General features: G+C 43.5%; 1 protein-coding gene across 3 annotated transcripts in view; it reads left to right on the top strand.

Moving 5' to 3' along the window:
- The first annotated feature begins 765 nt into the window (after nt 1-765).
- LOC119214344 (SH3 and PX domain-containing protein 2A-like) overlaps nt 766-16,013 on the top strand; it is a 38,691-nt gene continuing 23,443 nt past the window's right edge. For 2 of the 3 annotated variants that reach the window (XM_037466067.2, XM_037466066.2), the window contains exons 1-5: nt 766-1,069; nt 5,043-5,123; nt 9,380-9,455; nt 10,308-10,384; nt 11,173-11,264. In XM_037466067.2, coding sequence (XP_037321964.2) covers nt 998-1,069; nt 5,043-5,123; nt 9,380-9,455; nt 10,308-10,384; nt 11,173-11,264 — 398 coding nt within the window. In that variant the 5' untranslated portion in view covers nt 766-997. The remainder of the gene's footprint in view (nt 1,070-5,042; nt 5,124-9,379; nt 9,456-10,307; nt 10,385-11,172; nt 11,265-16,013) is intronic. The other variant, XM_062566557.1, reaches the window with a different exon arrangement.

The raw sequence follows: 16,013 nt of genomic DNA, 5'->3' as shown, positions 1-16,013 counted from the left end.
CAGTTGTAATGAAATTGGCCTTTTATTTGAATGACTTGCAGCGGACCCATGTCAGTCACACGCACTCCAAGGTTCAACAATATAGGCTGCTTTTAGAGGCACTGCACGAGTACGTTATCGTGAAATGTATGCTTCGTTTTAGTTTTTCAAGATTTTAGTAAGTAGTAATTCTAATAAGTGTAAACAGTGTTTACAATATAACACGTGAAACAAAAGTAATAATATTTTCACTTTTAAAGATATAGTGTATATATAATACGTTTTTTAGTCTTGCAGCTGATAGTTACTCATAATTAGAAACAAATATTCATAAATTTTAACTAAAAAAACTCATCCAAGGTGTTATATGGCGCCCCCGTGTGGGGGAATGATGTAAACGCAACTCTCCTCTTCACCGCCATTCTCCTCATGGATTCTTTGCCCCTGCTTCGGAGGGAGCAAAGTCGTTTACCACATATGCAAACGTAACCCCCGTTATAAAACGAACTCGTTTTTTTTTCTTTCGAAACCACAGTTTTTCAATGTAGTTTCGAAAAAGAGTGAAAGGTAAAAATACATATTTTCATTGGTCTCAACGGTTTTCCGAGCAGCAAGAAATAATTGGGGAAAAGTCTTGACTTCCCTTTTTCAAAGGGTCCGGTTCATGTGCGTCCGGCCAGCTGAAGCGGGACCGCCCTGTGCGCACCGACGCGCCCTCCTGTCCAGCCCCCCTCTCCCCTCTCTACCCCCCCCCCCCCCCCCTCAGTCCTTTCAGGGAGGGGGAGACCGATTGAACACCCGTTTTATTGCGTTGTCATGTTTCACAAGGGACACAGAAGCTCCGAGACAGTCTGAGCACATCGCTTCATGGATGCACCCAAAGTGTCTCCTTCCACCAACTTTGCGCTCCTACTGACGAAAAACTTTTTCTTTTTTTCTTCTTCTTTGTATCGTTTCTATGGTTGAGCATCTTCTTTTGTAGCGTTTCTTGGTCCGAATCCCACCAGGCTGCGTCAAGATGCAGCTCCGAAACGTCCTGGACGTCAATGTCGTGGACGTGCAGAAGAGAAGGAACCCGTCCAAGCATTACGTAAGTTGCCCTCCAATTCTTTTCGCCTTGTTGTTGCTCCGGTGACGCAAGCCACTAACTTCACAAACGATAACGTTAACTATAACTATGAACCGTGTGTCAAGCCCGCGGCGCTTTGTATTGCGCCACTTTCAGCCCCAGCTTTAACATCCCAGCAGCCGACGGAATGAAATGCCTTAAAACTCGCCTCCAGGTTGTGTACGGAATAAAACCACAATGACTCCACTTTCGTTACGTTGGAGTGGTTGTCGCGTAGCCTGCACAGGGATTCTCATAAAGGGCCTTTGGACTGACAGCAAAAGTAAACACATTTTTTTGGGGTGTGTGTATGTTTAATGTGCAGCAGCTGACCAGAAAATTCACCGAGATGGCCTCGCAGACTGACATTAGCCACGCTCTCTCTCTCTCTCTCTCTCTCTCTCTCTCGCTCTCTCTCTCTCTCTCTCTCCCCCCTGTGACTGTGCCACCGCCCCGAAGGTGCAGGACAAGATGTGTTCATGTTTGGGAAATAGACAACCACGAGACCTCGAAAGTGGAAACTCATCCAGGTCCTGGTTTAAAGACCGTGGCCCCCGGCTGTGTTGTGTTGCAAGTTTCTTTGTGAGTCACTGTGACCATCTGTTGACGATAGAGCGGTGTGGATACAGCTTTATCCAACTACGCCTATACAAGTTATGACCTAAAGCTCAGCTGGATTTAGTCGAGATCAATGCAGTAATATATGTACTCTGTCACGATATCACGCTTATTTTAGTGTAAACAACATCATGCATTTATAAACTTAAATCCGCCTTCACCAGCACTTTTCTTTGAAACATTATTGTGGTCATTTATATTAAAGTGCTTTAAAGTAGTTTCTGAATGTTGTAAAAGAAGAACTCGGGACAAACGATACAGAGCAAATGGCGTAGTAAGGGAAAACAACAACAACAACAAAAGTATTTAATTTCAGCTGGAGTATGGATTCTTGTATTTGTTCATAATTCAATGTGACATGGAGAAAAAAAACCCATAGGACTGTGCAGTGGACACATCACTAAGAGGCTGCCGCAGAAAAGTGGCATAAAACGGTTCAAACCTTTTCTGAGGAGGGTAATTCATGCAAGTGAATAAACAGAAACAAATCTTTCTTTACCACCTGAAAGCTACAGGTATCACATTTCTCAGTTATTTTTTTCCACATAAAATAAAGGAATCCACGTACCAGTAAGTTATCTTTTATAATACCAAAGGCCATATTCATCTATCTGGTGGGAGGGAATGTTCCGTCCTCTTGGCTCCGGCCCCCCAAATGGGAAACAGGACTCAGTTCTGCTTTGGCCAGACACATCCCCCTGTAAGCATCATCAATAGCAATAATATCAACTGAAACTTAATACTTGTGCACTTGATGGCGAGTGGACCTCGGATTGCTCGCTTCCATCGATATTCAACCGATATTCGAAGCTTTAGTTTTTAGTTTTAATGCATTTTTTGGCAGGAGTATGCAGCAGGGTTGTTTTTGGTCGGTACCTTGGTCCGACCACCCCAGCCTTTCTCATCTTGTAGGTTAATGTCTTTTGTGGCTTTACAGAGATTTGCAGCTTCCCAACATCCCTATTTTTCTCCTTTTGGAGGGCTCTACAATGAAAATGAGTTTTCCTTCAGCACATTTCAAGCTGACATGAATTGATATATTAAATTCTAATGAGCTGTCGGGGTTAAAAGACACTTGAGGCACTTGAGTGTCAAATATGTGCTTGTGTGGCTGTGGACTCCTCTTCTTTTTGTGATTGGTTTTATTACTGACTAAAGTAATCAAGTCCAATGAGCCACAAGACCTTTCTCAGTGGGACTGCAAAAATATATTGGTCCATCAGGTACAATTGGATTAATTAAGCAGAGAGGTGGGATCAATTGCATCATCCATCTCCGTCTGAGGGAGCCACTAAACACGGAGCGCAGGCTTTCCCCCCCCCGGGGATGTAAGCCGGAGATGAGGGTTGACTGGGGAATCCCCCCCAGGAGCGAACAAAATAAAATCTCATTATCGATGAGCTAAGCAACTGAAAACGCTCATCCGGTTCGAGAGGGGAAAGAAGCGAGCCTTTGTCCTCTGTCCCCAAGTTTGACTTCCTTCCAGTGAGTCACTGCACTGGAGCCAGAGCGGACGTGGCAAAGCGATACCTACTTCGGAGTATTTGGTTAGATTTGCCCTGAATGTGGGTGAATGTTGACATCTCGCCGAGCTTAAGGACAGGTACTGTGTAGACAATGCCATTTACCAAATAACCACCACCACCACAGGGTAAGGCTTGTTGTTCTTTCCTTAGGCCTACAGCACCATACATTTTAAAATCCTTCTAACTGAGAGTCTGGTCTATTTATGACAATATGAATCCAATCTAATGCTGATGAAATTTGCTCAGATATTGGTACGGGAAATTCTGTCTCGTCAGAGTCTTGATAGGAGCGTGTTCCTGCTGTGCATAAGTAAAACGACAACCCTGCGTTGTCAATTCATCAATCAGCAGACAAAATCATAATGTTAGTCAGCTCAAAAATAGCTTTGGTTGAGGAACCAAACGCTAAAAACGTGCTCCGTGAAACTACATCAGGCTCACGGGACGTCGGCATTGTTGGTTCGCAATCATCACTATCAAATCCCTGTAGTGTTGCCCTCAACACTAACATCCCCCCCCCCCCCCCCCCCCTCTCGCTTTGAGCCACGCCGTGGCCTACATTCACAGGGTTTGGTCACGCTGTCTGTGTCTAATTAGCGAGCTGCTGTAAAAGCTGCATTTAAAGCTAGTACCTGATGTCCTGGTGGATGGCCACCATGTGTGTAAACGCTGCTTCTGTAAACACACTGTGCCACGAGCTTGGATGGAAACGCATTAGGCTCAGCCATCTGTTTCTGAAATCTCAGGGCAGGGGTCAGAGTGCACAACCGTTTGAGGGGGGGGCCCTTTTGTTGTTGAGGCACATAGAAAAAAAATGATATTTTGTGAAGTCGCAATGATCCTCAAGAACATAACATCTTAAAGAACTGGATTGTCTTAGTTTGTTAAATTGACAATTGGATTAAAATTCTTTATAGCAATTAAAATATACAGCCAGATAGCACCTTTCCACTCACACACTTTTTGAGTTCTTTTCAATGACTCGAATAAGCTAATGTACACTGAATGATGACTGTTTATTTTAATGCCAGGGTATACCGTCGTACCAGTATATTGTTACAATATTCCTGGGGATAAATATACATGCTGGAAGTTTTTAATATAATGGAAACATCATTTGTTTCCTCAGACATGCGACTCAGGGCGTGTACCTCTAAAGGTCCTGAATTAAACCAAAGCGAGGATGGTAGCAATTGGTTACATTTTCCAAAGTCAAACAGTCTGGAAACTGTGCACAATGGATTTGGTGGAAATGGTTAATTATGAGTCATACAGTTGGCTCCTCAACAGTTGTATTATATGGGACACATATACGTGTGTGGATGACGCAGTTGTTACATTTTAAGTTATTTAGCAGCAACACGGGACGTTCAAAAGCAAGCGAGGTCCCCCCGTGATTGTATATCATCAGACAGTTTGTGTTTGCCCCTCCAGAAAAAACAGCCTCATCGATTTTTACTGTCAGCACTGTGGGATCATGTTTAAAAGTTGACTTAAACTTGATTTATTTTAAAACAAACTCAAAAAAAGTCTGAGTCACATTCAATCAGCTGCAGTCAATTTCCTTATCAACAGTCTACTGAGACAATACCTATTGGTCTTCTCATTGACCCCTGGTGTATTTCCAATGGTTGGCATAAAAAGACGTTAGTTAGTGTTTACTTGACCTCGGATGACTCCCTGAGGTTAAGTGAGGAAAGGATGCACTTTGTGTCATTAGTGCAAGGCCAGCTTAAGTGTTGTACTGTGGTGTCTTTGACAAAGGGGCCGTGCCTCTAATGGGCCTCTCTTGTTTGTGCTTCTCTCACTAGGTCTACCTCATCAACGTCACTTACTCAGACTCCACTTCCCATGTCATCTACAGGAGGTACAGCAAATTCTTTGAACTGCAGGTATGTCGTTCCGGTAAATAGACCGAATTATTCTACTGTCACCTAATACACGAGCAGCATGGATCTAACACTTCATATTAAACACTTTGACCTTTTTTTAGTCAAGTCTTTCTCTTCAGCCGCTGCACGGCGGCACGCTCAGTCAAAGGTCTCATTTAAGACAACTGGAGCCCGCTTGGAAAAAAAGGGAAATGGGAGGAAATCCAGTCAGCAGAGGCAGGAAGAGAACGTGACCTCCGTAAGAATACAGCACGGTGCTAAGCCAGGCCTCATAATCTTTGAGGGGTCCAGTACCCTAAAGGGACATTTCCACATTTTCTTTATTTAGGTTTACACTCTTAACAACACAGGGTTTGTTTGTCCCCGACTCTGCATATAAGCAGCCTAAGTGTGAGGGGTGCAAGCCTACATCAATTATCTTACCTTATCAAGCATTTGTTTGTTTGTTGCTGTGAAAGACTCTGTGGCTCTTGTCTGATAAACTCTCTCGGCCAGACTGCATTCTCCAGCGCGCCATGGCTCTGGTGGGCTGTGTGTGCGCTGGGGGCAGCAGAGGGAAACCCTTTGTTCTCTGCTCACTCGCTAATAGCCGGGAAAACGCCGCACTGATGGAAACGGAGCGTCTCTCCTGCCTCTGTAAACGCTGGCCGCGTCCATAGGTCCCCGCTGCCGGGGTGTGTTTGTCTGGGCAGGGTGATCTGAGGAGACAAAGTCTCCAGCTGGCCACACAGAATGGATGGAGTTAGTGTGTTTTATTTGTTCTTTTGCGAACATATGTCGTCTAGGTGAGTGGGGAAGAGTTTGGAGTGAAGCCCGCACAATCCACCATTAGCTTTGGATTGGAATTAAGGGAAAGCAGGCCAATCCCAAAATGAATAGATGAAATAAGTTGGGGTAATGGACAGTTTTGAAAGACTCAAATGTGACATGCAGCATCATGTCACATTATGTTTTCAATGGGGTGGGGGGGTGGGGGGGAATTCACTTAAAGTGTCTCTTCTCTTACGCCCATATTCAAATATTTGTCTTCCCTCCAGGCAGAAACTGAGCTTCTGCTTGTGTGTGTCTGCCAATCGTCCCCCGTCACTGCATAGCCCTCTGTTTTCTGAGAACAATTGCGTGTTCTATGTTTGCCAAAAAAAGAAGAAGCATTTTACACTCTTTGCCTGACCATGATCTCACCAGATAACCATTATTTCGAAATTTAAGAAAAAGCCAAGTGAGGTCGCAGAACAAGGGAATGCCTTTTAAATTTAAATTGTCCAACACCAGATACTCCACATAAAGCCCTTCATCAACAACCGGCCGCTTTGTTCGTCTGACGGGGCATCCACTTGCAAAATGGATTCCCAAAAGTACCCTGTGAAGTGAAGGCAGTGAGGCCTCGCCTCCTCTGCACCCTTCAACCGCAGCCGACAGAGCACGTGGGTCACAGCATTCCTAAAGGGGATTGCGTGGTGCGCAAGCTGGCCCGGGTTTCTTTTTGGACAGAAACTTCTCCAGAATCCCTAAGTCGTCATTATTTTTGGATCGAGGTTTTGAACGCTGCTCCGGCCACGTTATAATTTGTATGGGTTGCATTCCTGACACAAGATGGAACTTATAGGAGGTTATTGTTCTCTGAAAAGTGTTGTCTACTTCTTTGCTGGTATTCAAGACAATCCCATGGCTGCAGTTAAAGATTATTAAAACTTTCTTAATGGATATTCAGATTGTAGTGAGCAACAATGTGTTGGTACAAATAGAGGCATGAAATGGCAGTTGACTTTTGTCCTCGTAACAACATTCTTGACACATCTAATACTGTTCAAGATGGCTTTTGCATCATTACCCTTACAGGATCTTGTTGATCTTGATCTTGTTAACTATGCGTGCAGAGGTTCAGGCCTTCAACAGTTCTGGTCCAGAGTGTGAATGGTTTCCAGAGATGTTTCAGGCCTGGAGATTTATTGGTCCTGGGAAGTGACCAGGGACAATTCCTTTCCCCAGTTCTAACTCTTCGTTGCATTATGTTCCTACCCTTTCGGTGGGGGATCTAAAACCATCGCGATGAAGAAATGCATCGGCAGCTCCTGAAGCAGGTTGAACTTCCTGAGCTGACGGTGTCCGTCTTCGAAGTGCACTTGAGCTACTTGAAGACGGACCCACAGCGTTGCTCACCCCTGCTATGTCTCCAGGGCCTTTCAGCTCCGGGATCTTTTATCCACGCCAGAGGTTCAGCCGTATAACCTCCTATGTAGACTCAACATCGTCCCTGATGATGGATGAGGCTCCATACGTGGTTACATCACAGCACCTGTTGCTACATGGTTTGTTTTCCCTTTGGGAACACTTTGCTGCCACATTGTGAGACTGAAGAGTCCGAATGCCTTCCATCAGTGCTCCTAATTGCATTGGCAAGATTTCACAGATGCCACCAAAAGTTACTGATTGTAGCTTCACCACCCTGAAGCAAAACAGAGTAAACGCACCAACTCGGGGGCCGAGTCCCAAAAACCCGGGAAACGTTTTCCATTTTAAGTCGTCGGGCAGTTGCCGTAGAAACAACTTTCACACCTACCCTGGAGAGCGGGGAGTGTCAGGATCTTGGCAGGTCCCCCGGGGGTTGATGTCATTATCGTATCAGACGCTTCTGGCTCCCTCTCGTTTTAAACGGCCTCGTTCTACTGGGAGGTTAATACGTCTGCCTTTGGATGTGTCAGACAAACAACAGTTGTCCGTAAGGAAAGAATAAAAAGGCTGCGTAGAGAGCTCTGATCCACCATGCCTGCAAGATGTCTGGTCTTTATTAGCGCTTTATGCTCCTAAAACAAAATCAATTCCAAACTAAGCGTTGTAATTTTCCAGAAAATCCCCCCCCCTTTTGTGCACATATTGAAGACTTCCCTCTTCAAAAGATCCCATTTATTGTTAGCAGTCTATATATGTTTTGGAGGAGAGAGGAAATCGCAATGCTCTGAGAGAAATTAAGGGACTTTGCCAAGGCAGCAGAGGAGTACAAGGAAGGGGAGAACCACAAGGAAAGAAACCTAACCACCCTTACTTAAAAAGTCTAACAAACATCTCCTGCAGGCCCGGACATAAGGGAACCCGTTGGCACCCCCCCCCCCCCCCAAACTTGGTTCTGTTTGTCCACCTGGTTCTTTCTTCGGGGTTTAGACCAAGATTAGTCTCCCGGTCTCCTCCCCCGAGTTTAGTATGCTTCAGCTTAACGCTCACAGTCTTTGGTGTTTACCCGAGCACATCTGGAACAAAGCAAAGCAGAACGAACAAAGGCGGGGCCGCATTTGGGTCCCGAGCCGGCTGCTAGACGTATAGGATGCTCTCGTGCACTTATGGAATGGTGATTTATTTATAAGAGGAAATACAGAAACTCTTGTGTCCGTGATACAGACGCATACGTGCACATGTCGCTTTTGGGGACCCAACGAAACAAAAACCTCTTACATCACTCAAGGGCACACGTGGGGACGGATACGGACACAGACCCATGATTCTAGTCGCCACACATCCTCAGACAGTTTCAAACGGCTACACGTGGAAGGTATAGTTGTAAGCTGTTGTCATCGCAGGACTTGAAACGGCGCGCTCTGGAACTACCCGACCCTCTTTACAGTAAAACAATAATGACGCAATCCTCTGCTTAATAATATGGAATTCAAATCTGTCAAATCTGAAGGCAATTAGATGTATTTTCCAAACTGCTCAGCCCTTGAAGGGTGTGGTCCAAACAAAGCTCCAAAAGTAGGAGGTTTGGAGCTTTTATGCCCCTGGTCCAGCTGTGCGGTGACGGTCTCTTGTTTCACCCCATATCTCTCAATAGATATGTATGTATCAGATGCCAACATCAAAGTGTTGCTTAGTCTCATGGCATCTTATGCTCCTTAAGCGGAACTTGCTTTTGATTTTTATCTCAAGATTTTGACATAAGTGCGGGGGACGTGACCCTGCTCACTACCCCAGAGATATAAGTGAAAATGTTAAGTAGGACTCGGACACGGCGGCCTTTCACACGATATCTATTTACACCCCTCTTTGAACTCTGTGTGATGTGCCGTAGCACGAAGGGTTGAATGTTCCTGTCTGCCACCCCGTTTTTGTTTCTGCTCTTTCCTCACAGATTCCTCCACTTTCAGCTTTGTCTGATAAACTTGAGAGTAGATAACATTTATAACTGGTATGTATTTTCTTGTTGACATATTTTGCTTCCCAACTCATATTTGTTTCACTCTTTACTCTCTTCCTCACGGTTGAAGATGCGAATACTCGACCAATTCCCAATCGAGGGAGGACAGACGGACCCCAAAAAGAGGATTATTCCTTTTTTGCCAGGTGATAGACACACCGCATCATACCAAGTACAACACTCGAATCACTTCTCCGTCATTTTTACTTTACCACAAAAAAGAAAGTCCATCAGACATTTTACCACATCCAGCTGCATTTACATTAGATTCATTAATATGGTAGGAAACAACCATTTGATGTAAAATGACAATGTTGGTTGAGTAATTTCTACTCAGCAGAGAAGTCAGTTTATGTTTAAGTCTTAAGATGCAGACATAGTGTTTAATTAACTTTGATGGATGGATTTTGCAGTCATTGCATTTGTCCTGTATATTTTGATTAATTGCCATATCCTACCCGGTGTCAATTTGTGGTTTTCCATGGCAGTAGGAGGCAAGCAGAGAGGGATTTGTCTATTGTCTTTATTTGATATAGCAGTCAGTCTCCTAAGAGATACAATATGATGGTGAGTTCTGCTGCTGACATCGATATATGAGCCTGAAAACACTTTATTTTATATTTGACTTTTTCTTGTATGTCATATTTTAAAAGGAAACTTACTTTCCCATGCTGGACGTTGATATAAATTGATTATTGAGTCAAAATGCAGCTTCTTTTTGTAAGCATTACATCTCCCACAAGGTTCTACAATGTGCTAGTGTATTTCTTTCATTTCTATTCATGTGTGAAATATACATCCCGCATTTTAACACAAAAAACAAATGTCTACATATCCACATACGCGGCCAAACATACATATGTTTATGAAGCAAAAAACAAAAAGAATGCATACCAAATAGCATTCCTTTAAGTACGTTTGATCATCTTACATTTAATTCTTCTACTTATTGTGTTTTGGGATTTGTAGGTTCAACTGACCGCTCTATCTTTCCTCAGGTAAAGTGTTGTTTCGCCGAAGCCACATAAGGGATGTGGCTGTCAGAAGGCTGAAGCACCTTGATAATTACTGCAAAGTAAGTCAGACGTCTCACAACATCATAATTAGTATGAAGTAGTCTGCTGTAAACACAATACGCCTTCCCGACTTATATTTGGGTTGTAAGATCCTTTCATCCACGTCAATCCTCTACACGCCCTGAACATTTTTCCACCGTGTTTTCAAGGCAGCTCCCAACATTTATCTCCCCCCAGCAGCTGCAACAGGAAAGCAAAGGCTCTATCTGCACTGGTCATTTCCCGTCACCAGTGCACATAGGCAGCCTATAGAGGAAACAGGGGAAATGGGGCACGGCGGAGCCCTCAGAATAAGAATGAATCAGCAGACCTTGAGCTCAGTCGTGAGTGCAGACGACCCTCTTGTGCCCGTTAGGTTGGAGACAGGAATAGGGAGAAGCAGTGTTCATATACGGGAACAAAGATTTGATTTCGAAAACAAGAACCTGCCAGGTTTCTTTTTAATATCGTTCCTTCAAGGATGTCTTCTCCGATGCAGGTGCAACGGGCCGACATTTCTCCTCTGGAGAGCCCATGCAGCTGAGACAGGCGGTTGTTATACAATATCACCTCTGTGTATTTTCCTTTTTGTTTTAACCCTCCTTTCTGGGCTCAGAGCCTTCTTCCTTCCCCGCCACACCCTCCACCTCTCCGCCTGGGTCTTCTCCTCTGCACACAATGACTCAGTGTGATAAACGTGTTACTCATTGCCATTCAAACCAGGCACTTTTCACAATACCTGCAATCTTTTTTTAAATATGTGCTTCTGTCACAACTAGCTCCTTTCTAACCACCTCCTTCCCCGCAGGCTCTGATGAAGCTTCCCTCCCCCATTTCTCAAAGCGAGGAGGTCCTTAAGTTCTTCGAGACCAATTCGGAGGACCTCAACCCTCCGACCGAGTGAGTAACTGTGACCGCACTCTTCAAAGCGCGCGAGCGACCACTGGGCATTTAGCGTCGTCTCGTTATGGCCACACTGGCTCCGGTGTGGTGGAGCAGCTGGGACGCCGCTGACCCGCTCTGCCCTGTCTGAGTGGATGATGAATGGATGCTGGTCGAGGGGGGGGCACAGTGTTTTTTTATTAATGATTTCTGGGAGGCGACTCCCGATACCCAAGACAAATGCGTAAGGATCAGCGATGTCATCAGAGTGCAGCTGAGTTCAAGTGTCAGCACAGATAAGGCTCTCATGCTGGTCGGCGGGGGGGGGGGAGTGATCACAGAGTGGCCTCTTGATACCTTTCAGTCAAAATTCTTCTATTGTATCGGTTTGTGTACAGTTGAAGAGTGTATGCTATAGATGATCTTTTTTTTTTTTTCTTTATACACCTCCCAACGCACTTACGGGAAAACAAATGTGTAAGCCTGTTAGTGAAGTGGTCCCTCCACTACCAGCAGGCCCACCTCCACTAACCCCGACCGCCCGGTCATGTTAATCCCACTTCAAAGGAAGATCATCCTCCCGTCTTGGAGGATGTCAAGTTTAATTGTCATTTTGAGGTCTGAAAGCCACCCAAGTGCTTTGTTCACTCGTGAGGATCGGGACATTTTCAAAATGACTTTTAGGGGGTTGTTGTTGTTTTTCTTCTTTTTCACAAACTCAAAAAAGCTCATCCTATGTTGCCATAAAAATACAATGTCTGTGGTACGATGAAGAAACACTTATTGTCGTTGTTACCACCAAAAAGTAAAAATCAATGAAATCAAACACATTTCCTGGCAAAATAGGTAATTGCATCTTTGGATATAATTTAAAAACACGAAAAAGAAAAGGAGCTTTTTCTGCTTGTGTGATAATGGTAAATTCTCTGTTCTCTGTGCAGTCAAAGTCACTAAACATGGTTACCGCCTGTAAAAATGAACTCTTATCCAATCCATCCATACATTATACTTACTGTGATTACTAATGAGGCAATCATACTTTATTTAATCAAGATTCAGGCACATTTTACTGGTATTTCGGTTTAATTACTAGCAGAAGCAGCTCCTGTAGGTAATAGTGACGTCTAAGCCCTGATCTTCTACTGCCATCTAATGGTCATCAGATATCACAGGTTAAATGCAATAAATGGGTGTGATGCTGCGCCAACACAAGAGGGAGCCGTGCAACAAGCTGACAGACGTGAAAGCTGTTTCTCTTGACTTTTGATGGATGACAGACATTAGACTGTGGTTTTAAATGTTTTTGATGCAAAGTGATACTGTAAATTAAAATAATGATGTCACCTTTCAGGAGGCCTCGAGGCTTAAAGCAATTTAATATTTTTCAAGGAATGGGATTCTTTCAGGAAGCTTTAGACATTTAGAATAATAGTCCTAATACATTTGGATAATGGCGATCTCATCTTTCATTTCTTACAGTCCTGAGTGGCACCTGGAATTACTGTGTAGAAGAGATCATGCAGAGAATATTTAATTGTAGAGTTCAGATTTCCAAACGCAGCATAATTAAATATGTTCATCAGTCATTTCATCATGCTGGTTTGACTATTACTCGGATGTCAATCACAGTCCATCTATAGCCTGTTCACTGATGAATACATTTCATTGCAATGCGACTTTGGAGCCGTGGCTTTGTTCTGTATTTTTAGAGTGCTAATAGATAGTCTCACTTTATCAGCCCCAGAGGGAAAATCTGTCCCCTGCATTGGATCCAGCCTTTCTACTCGCATTGTGCAGCCACAGCACAGCGTCTGGAGACCATCTGCAAATCTGAGGCCAGCAACTTGGTCAAGGGCAAAAGCACAATTAGGAATAATACCCATAAACAAATGCACAGATCGACCATCTCCATTTTGAATAAGGTTTTAATGTCCATGCAATCCAATCTTAGTTGAACACATACCATTTATTCATCTGTATATGTTTGGCTCTCGATGTTAATGGGAGACGGTTGGTTGGTTTGTTCCCACATTTAGAAAGTGTGAAACACTTGAGCATCGAAATTATTCAATTGTGCATCTTAATTTATATAAAAGGCAATAACTTTGCTTTAAAGTTGTTCAAAAGCGTGAAGCTGGATTTTGTATTTGACATGAATGGGCGAAATGTGGTCAAACTCACATTCCTTTCCTCTGGCATCACTAAAGTCATCACCCAACTTTGCAGGGGAGTCGGACCTGTTATCACGAGGTTACTGTGCTAGTGTGTGTTCTTTTGTGAGAAATGGAAAAGCTGCAATGATTTCACTTCTTATATAACAACACAAAAATAATCCTATTAAACCCTTTTTTTACGTGCAAATGAGAGCTCTGGTCATAATCCTGAGCATTTCACGTTCGATGACGTCGCCCTATTAGCCAGGTCCCTCCTGCAGGGGGTTTATCTTAGGTGAGGTTGGAGTATCTGCGTAATATACACACGTGAACACGTGACACTTTGGTCCTTTGACTTGGCGGAGAGATGTGAGCAGAGGACTGATGTCTCACACATTCCCTTTCTAATAGGCCCACCTACATGGAGTGAGCTGCAGCTATGTGCAAACAGATGGTTATTCTCAACTCCAGCTTAGAATGGACTCTCGACGAGCTCTTATTTTTATACGATGTGTTCAGCCCATGCATCTCCTCACATGGGTGTGTAGTGTACTGTACGCAATGAATCCAAAACTGAGAAGACTCTCACCCGACTTCTGTGACTCTCTTTTGGTTAACTAAAGGTTAACATGTGCCCCTAAAAAACAGGAAAGCAATTGTAATAGTATTCTGACATATGCTTGCCCTTCTTGCCATCCTTTCTTTTATTGATTTTGCTGGTGATAGGAGTAAAGCGCACAGAGTCAAAGCCGTGAGCCCCCCCCCCCCGGGATGAGTATTATTTGAGCTCTGTGCTAAGGGTTACAAGCTAGCAGGGCAGGTCCAGCCTCCACTTTATCCCCCATCGTTTCTCCCCAACCCTGTTGTATAAGAGGTACAGTGTTTCATCCCCAGCCGACCAGATTTTGACAAAATAAACATTTCAGGGCATACTTCAGATACGTTTAACACGATTAGGAATAATTTGTCTCAAAATGTCTTCATGTCACCGGTATCTTAAACCATTACCATATACATACTGTAATTTGTCCCGAAGCTTTCATAAAGAAATCCCCTAGTTTGCTTTTCCTTCCTGGAAAAAAAGAATCAGTGAACTCCTCACTGCGTATGTGTGTGTTGTTTAAGACTAAAACGCATTTGCTTTCCCTGTGATTTGCATGAAAATCCTCACAGTGATAAAATGGGTATCATCTGCTTAGGCTATGCCTATTTTTTTATGTTGGCTTTAAGATATAGAGGTTATGAAATTCCTTTGCACAGTATAAAAATTACTTTAAGATAAAATGTAATGTTTTGTTACAGTGTCACAATCAAGTTTAATGTGTAGCTTTATTTCAACATTGAGTAAGTAATGATTCTGAACTGAGCTGTAAACTATTACATGTGTGATTGGAAATATCTCAGAACTTGTTCATGCATCTGGAAACAGGGAAGCCTTGTGCCAAAAATGACTTTATCTAAGCAACAGAGGAATACGGAATATGTACAATGTTTTCCATTAAGCAAGTGTTGCTTAGCTCGAACAAATATAACCCTTTCATGATACTTGCCAGACATTGACTTCCATTTTCATGTCATTTTATACTTTTTGTTTGGTCCCTCAATAGCAAAAAGCTTAAGAAATATATCAAAAATAGGCTACATAGTTGAAATTCAACTTTTTCAAATTAACCCGGGATCCATGCAACACAGAGAGTTGATTAACAAGCTGTAACCTGGCAAATGTTGGAGGAGTTTTATCCAAACATTTACTCGTATCCGTAACCGGCCATGGCTCCAGTCGCGCTCCTCTCGGAGAGCCAGGTGTCTGTTCCCATCTGCGTCAGAAACTCGGCTCAGCGTGCTCCCCCTGCAGCTCAGTTAACCACCTACGTAGAAACCCGCACTCTCAAATGCTGGCCTCTTTTTTGCAATGTTTATGCATTTCCATTGATAAGAATTATTACTGTTTATTATTATACAAAGAGGATCATTCTGTGTCATTCTGTGAAGCATTGTCACTTCTTTGAGCGCATTAGAGTAAATGAAGAATGAGAAAAAAAAACCCACTTAAATAAGTAATTTAAATGTATTCAGCCTCTGCTCTTTCAACCCATTGCTTGTATTTTTTTTGCCTTTTTACATCACAAATTACCGTCAAATTAAAAATAATGGCTTCATTATTTTCTCTGGCTGAATAGATACAACAGTGACAGGTTTACAGTTATACAAATAACCTATTCCAATCTAAATCATAAAAAAAAGGGAGTCGGTGGCAGATTGATGCAGTGTGACCCCGATGAGTGTGAAGGCACAGAGCGGGTTCATTGACACTAGTGCTCATCCTCTCACTCTTTTGTTACATACCAGGCCCATGGAACACAAAGGCGCTTTCACATCTCAACATGAATGGGATGCGATGCCGTTGTCAAGTAAATCAATGCGGCTCTGTCACACATTGGCAGCTGCGTCGCCTTCATGTTTCTGCCGTTTGAACAAATGCATACATGTGCAGCCGGTACATATCAGCTAAAGGCTCCGATTTGTTTCCCCTTGATGTCCTTGACACACTTACTGTAGCTGTCCGAGCACAGCCGCGTGTCGTATCCTGCCCCGTCTCCCTCCCACTGGTGGC

This window comes from Pungitius pungitius, chromosome 13 (genome assembly GCF_949316345.1).
Source record: "Pungitius pungitius chromosome 13, fPunPun2.1, whole genome shotgun sequence".
In the NCBI taxonomy this organism is placed as follows: Eukaryota; Metazoa; Chordata; class Actinopteri; order Perciformes; family Gasterosteidae; genus Pungitius; species Pungitius pungitius.
This window is presented reverse-complemented; position numbering and strand designations above follow the sequence as displayed.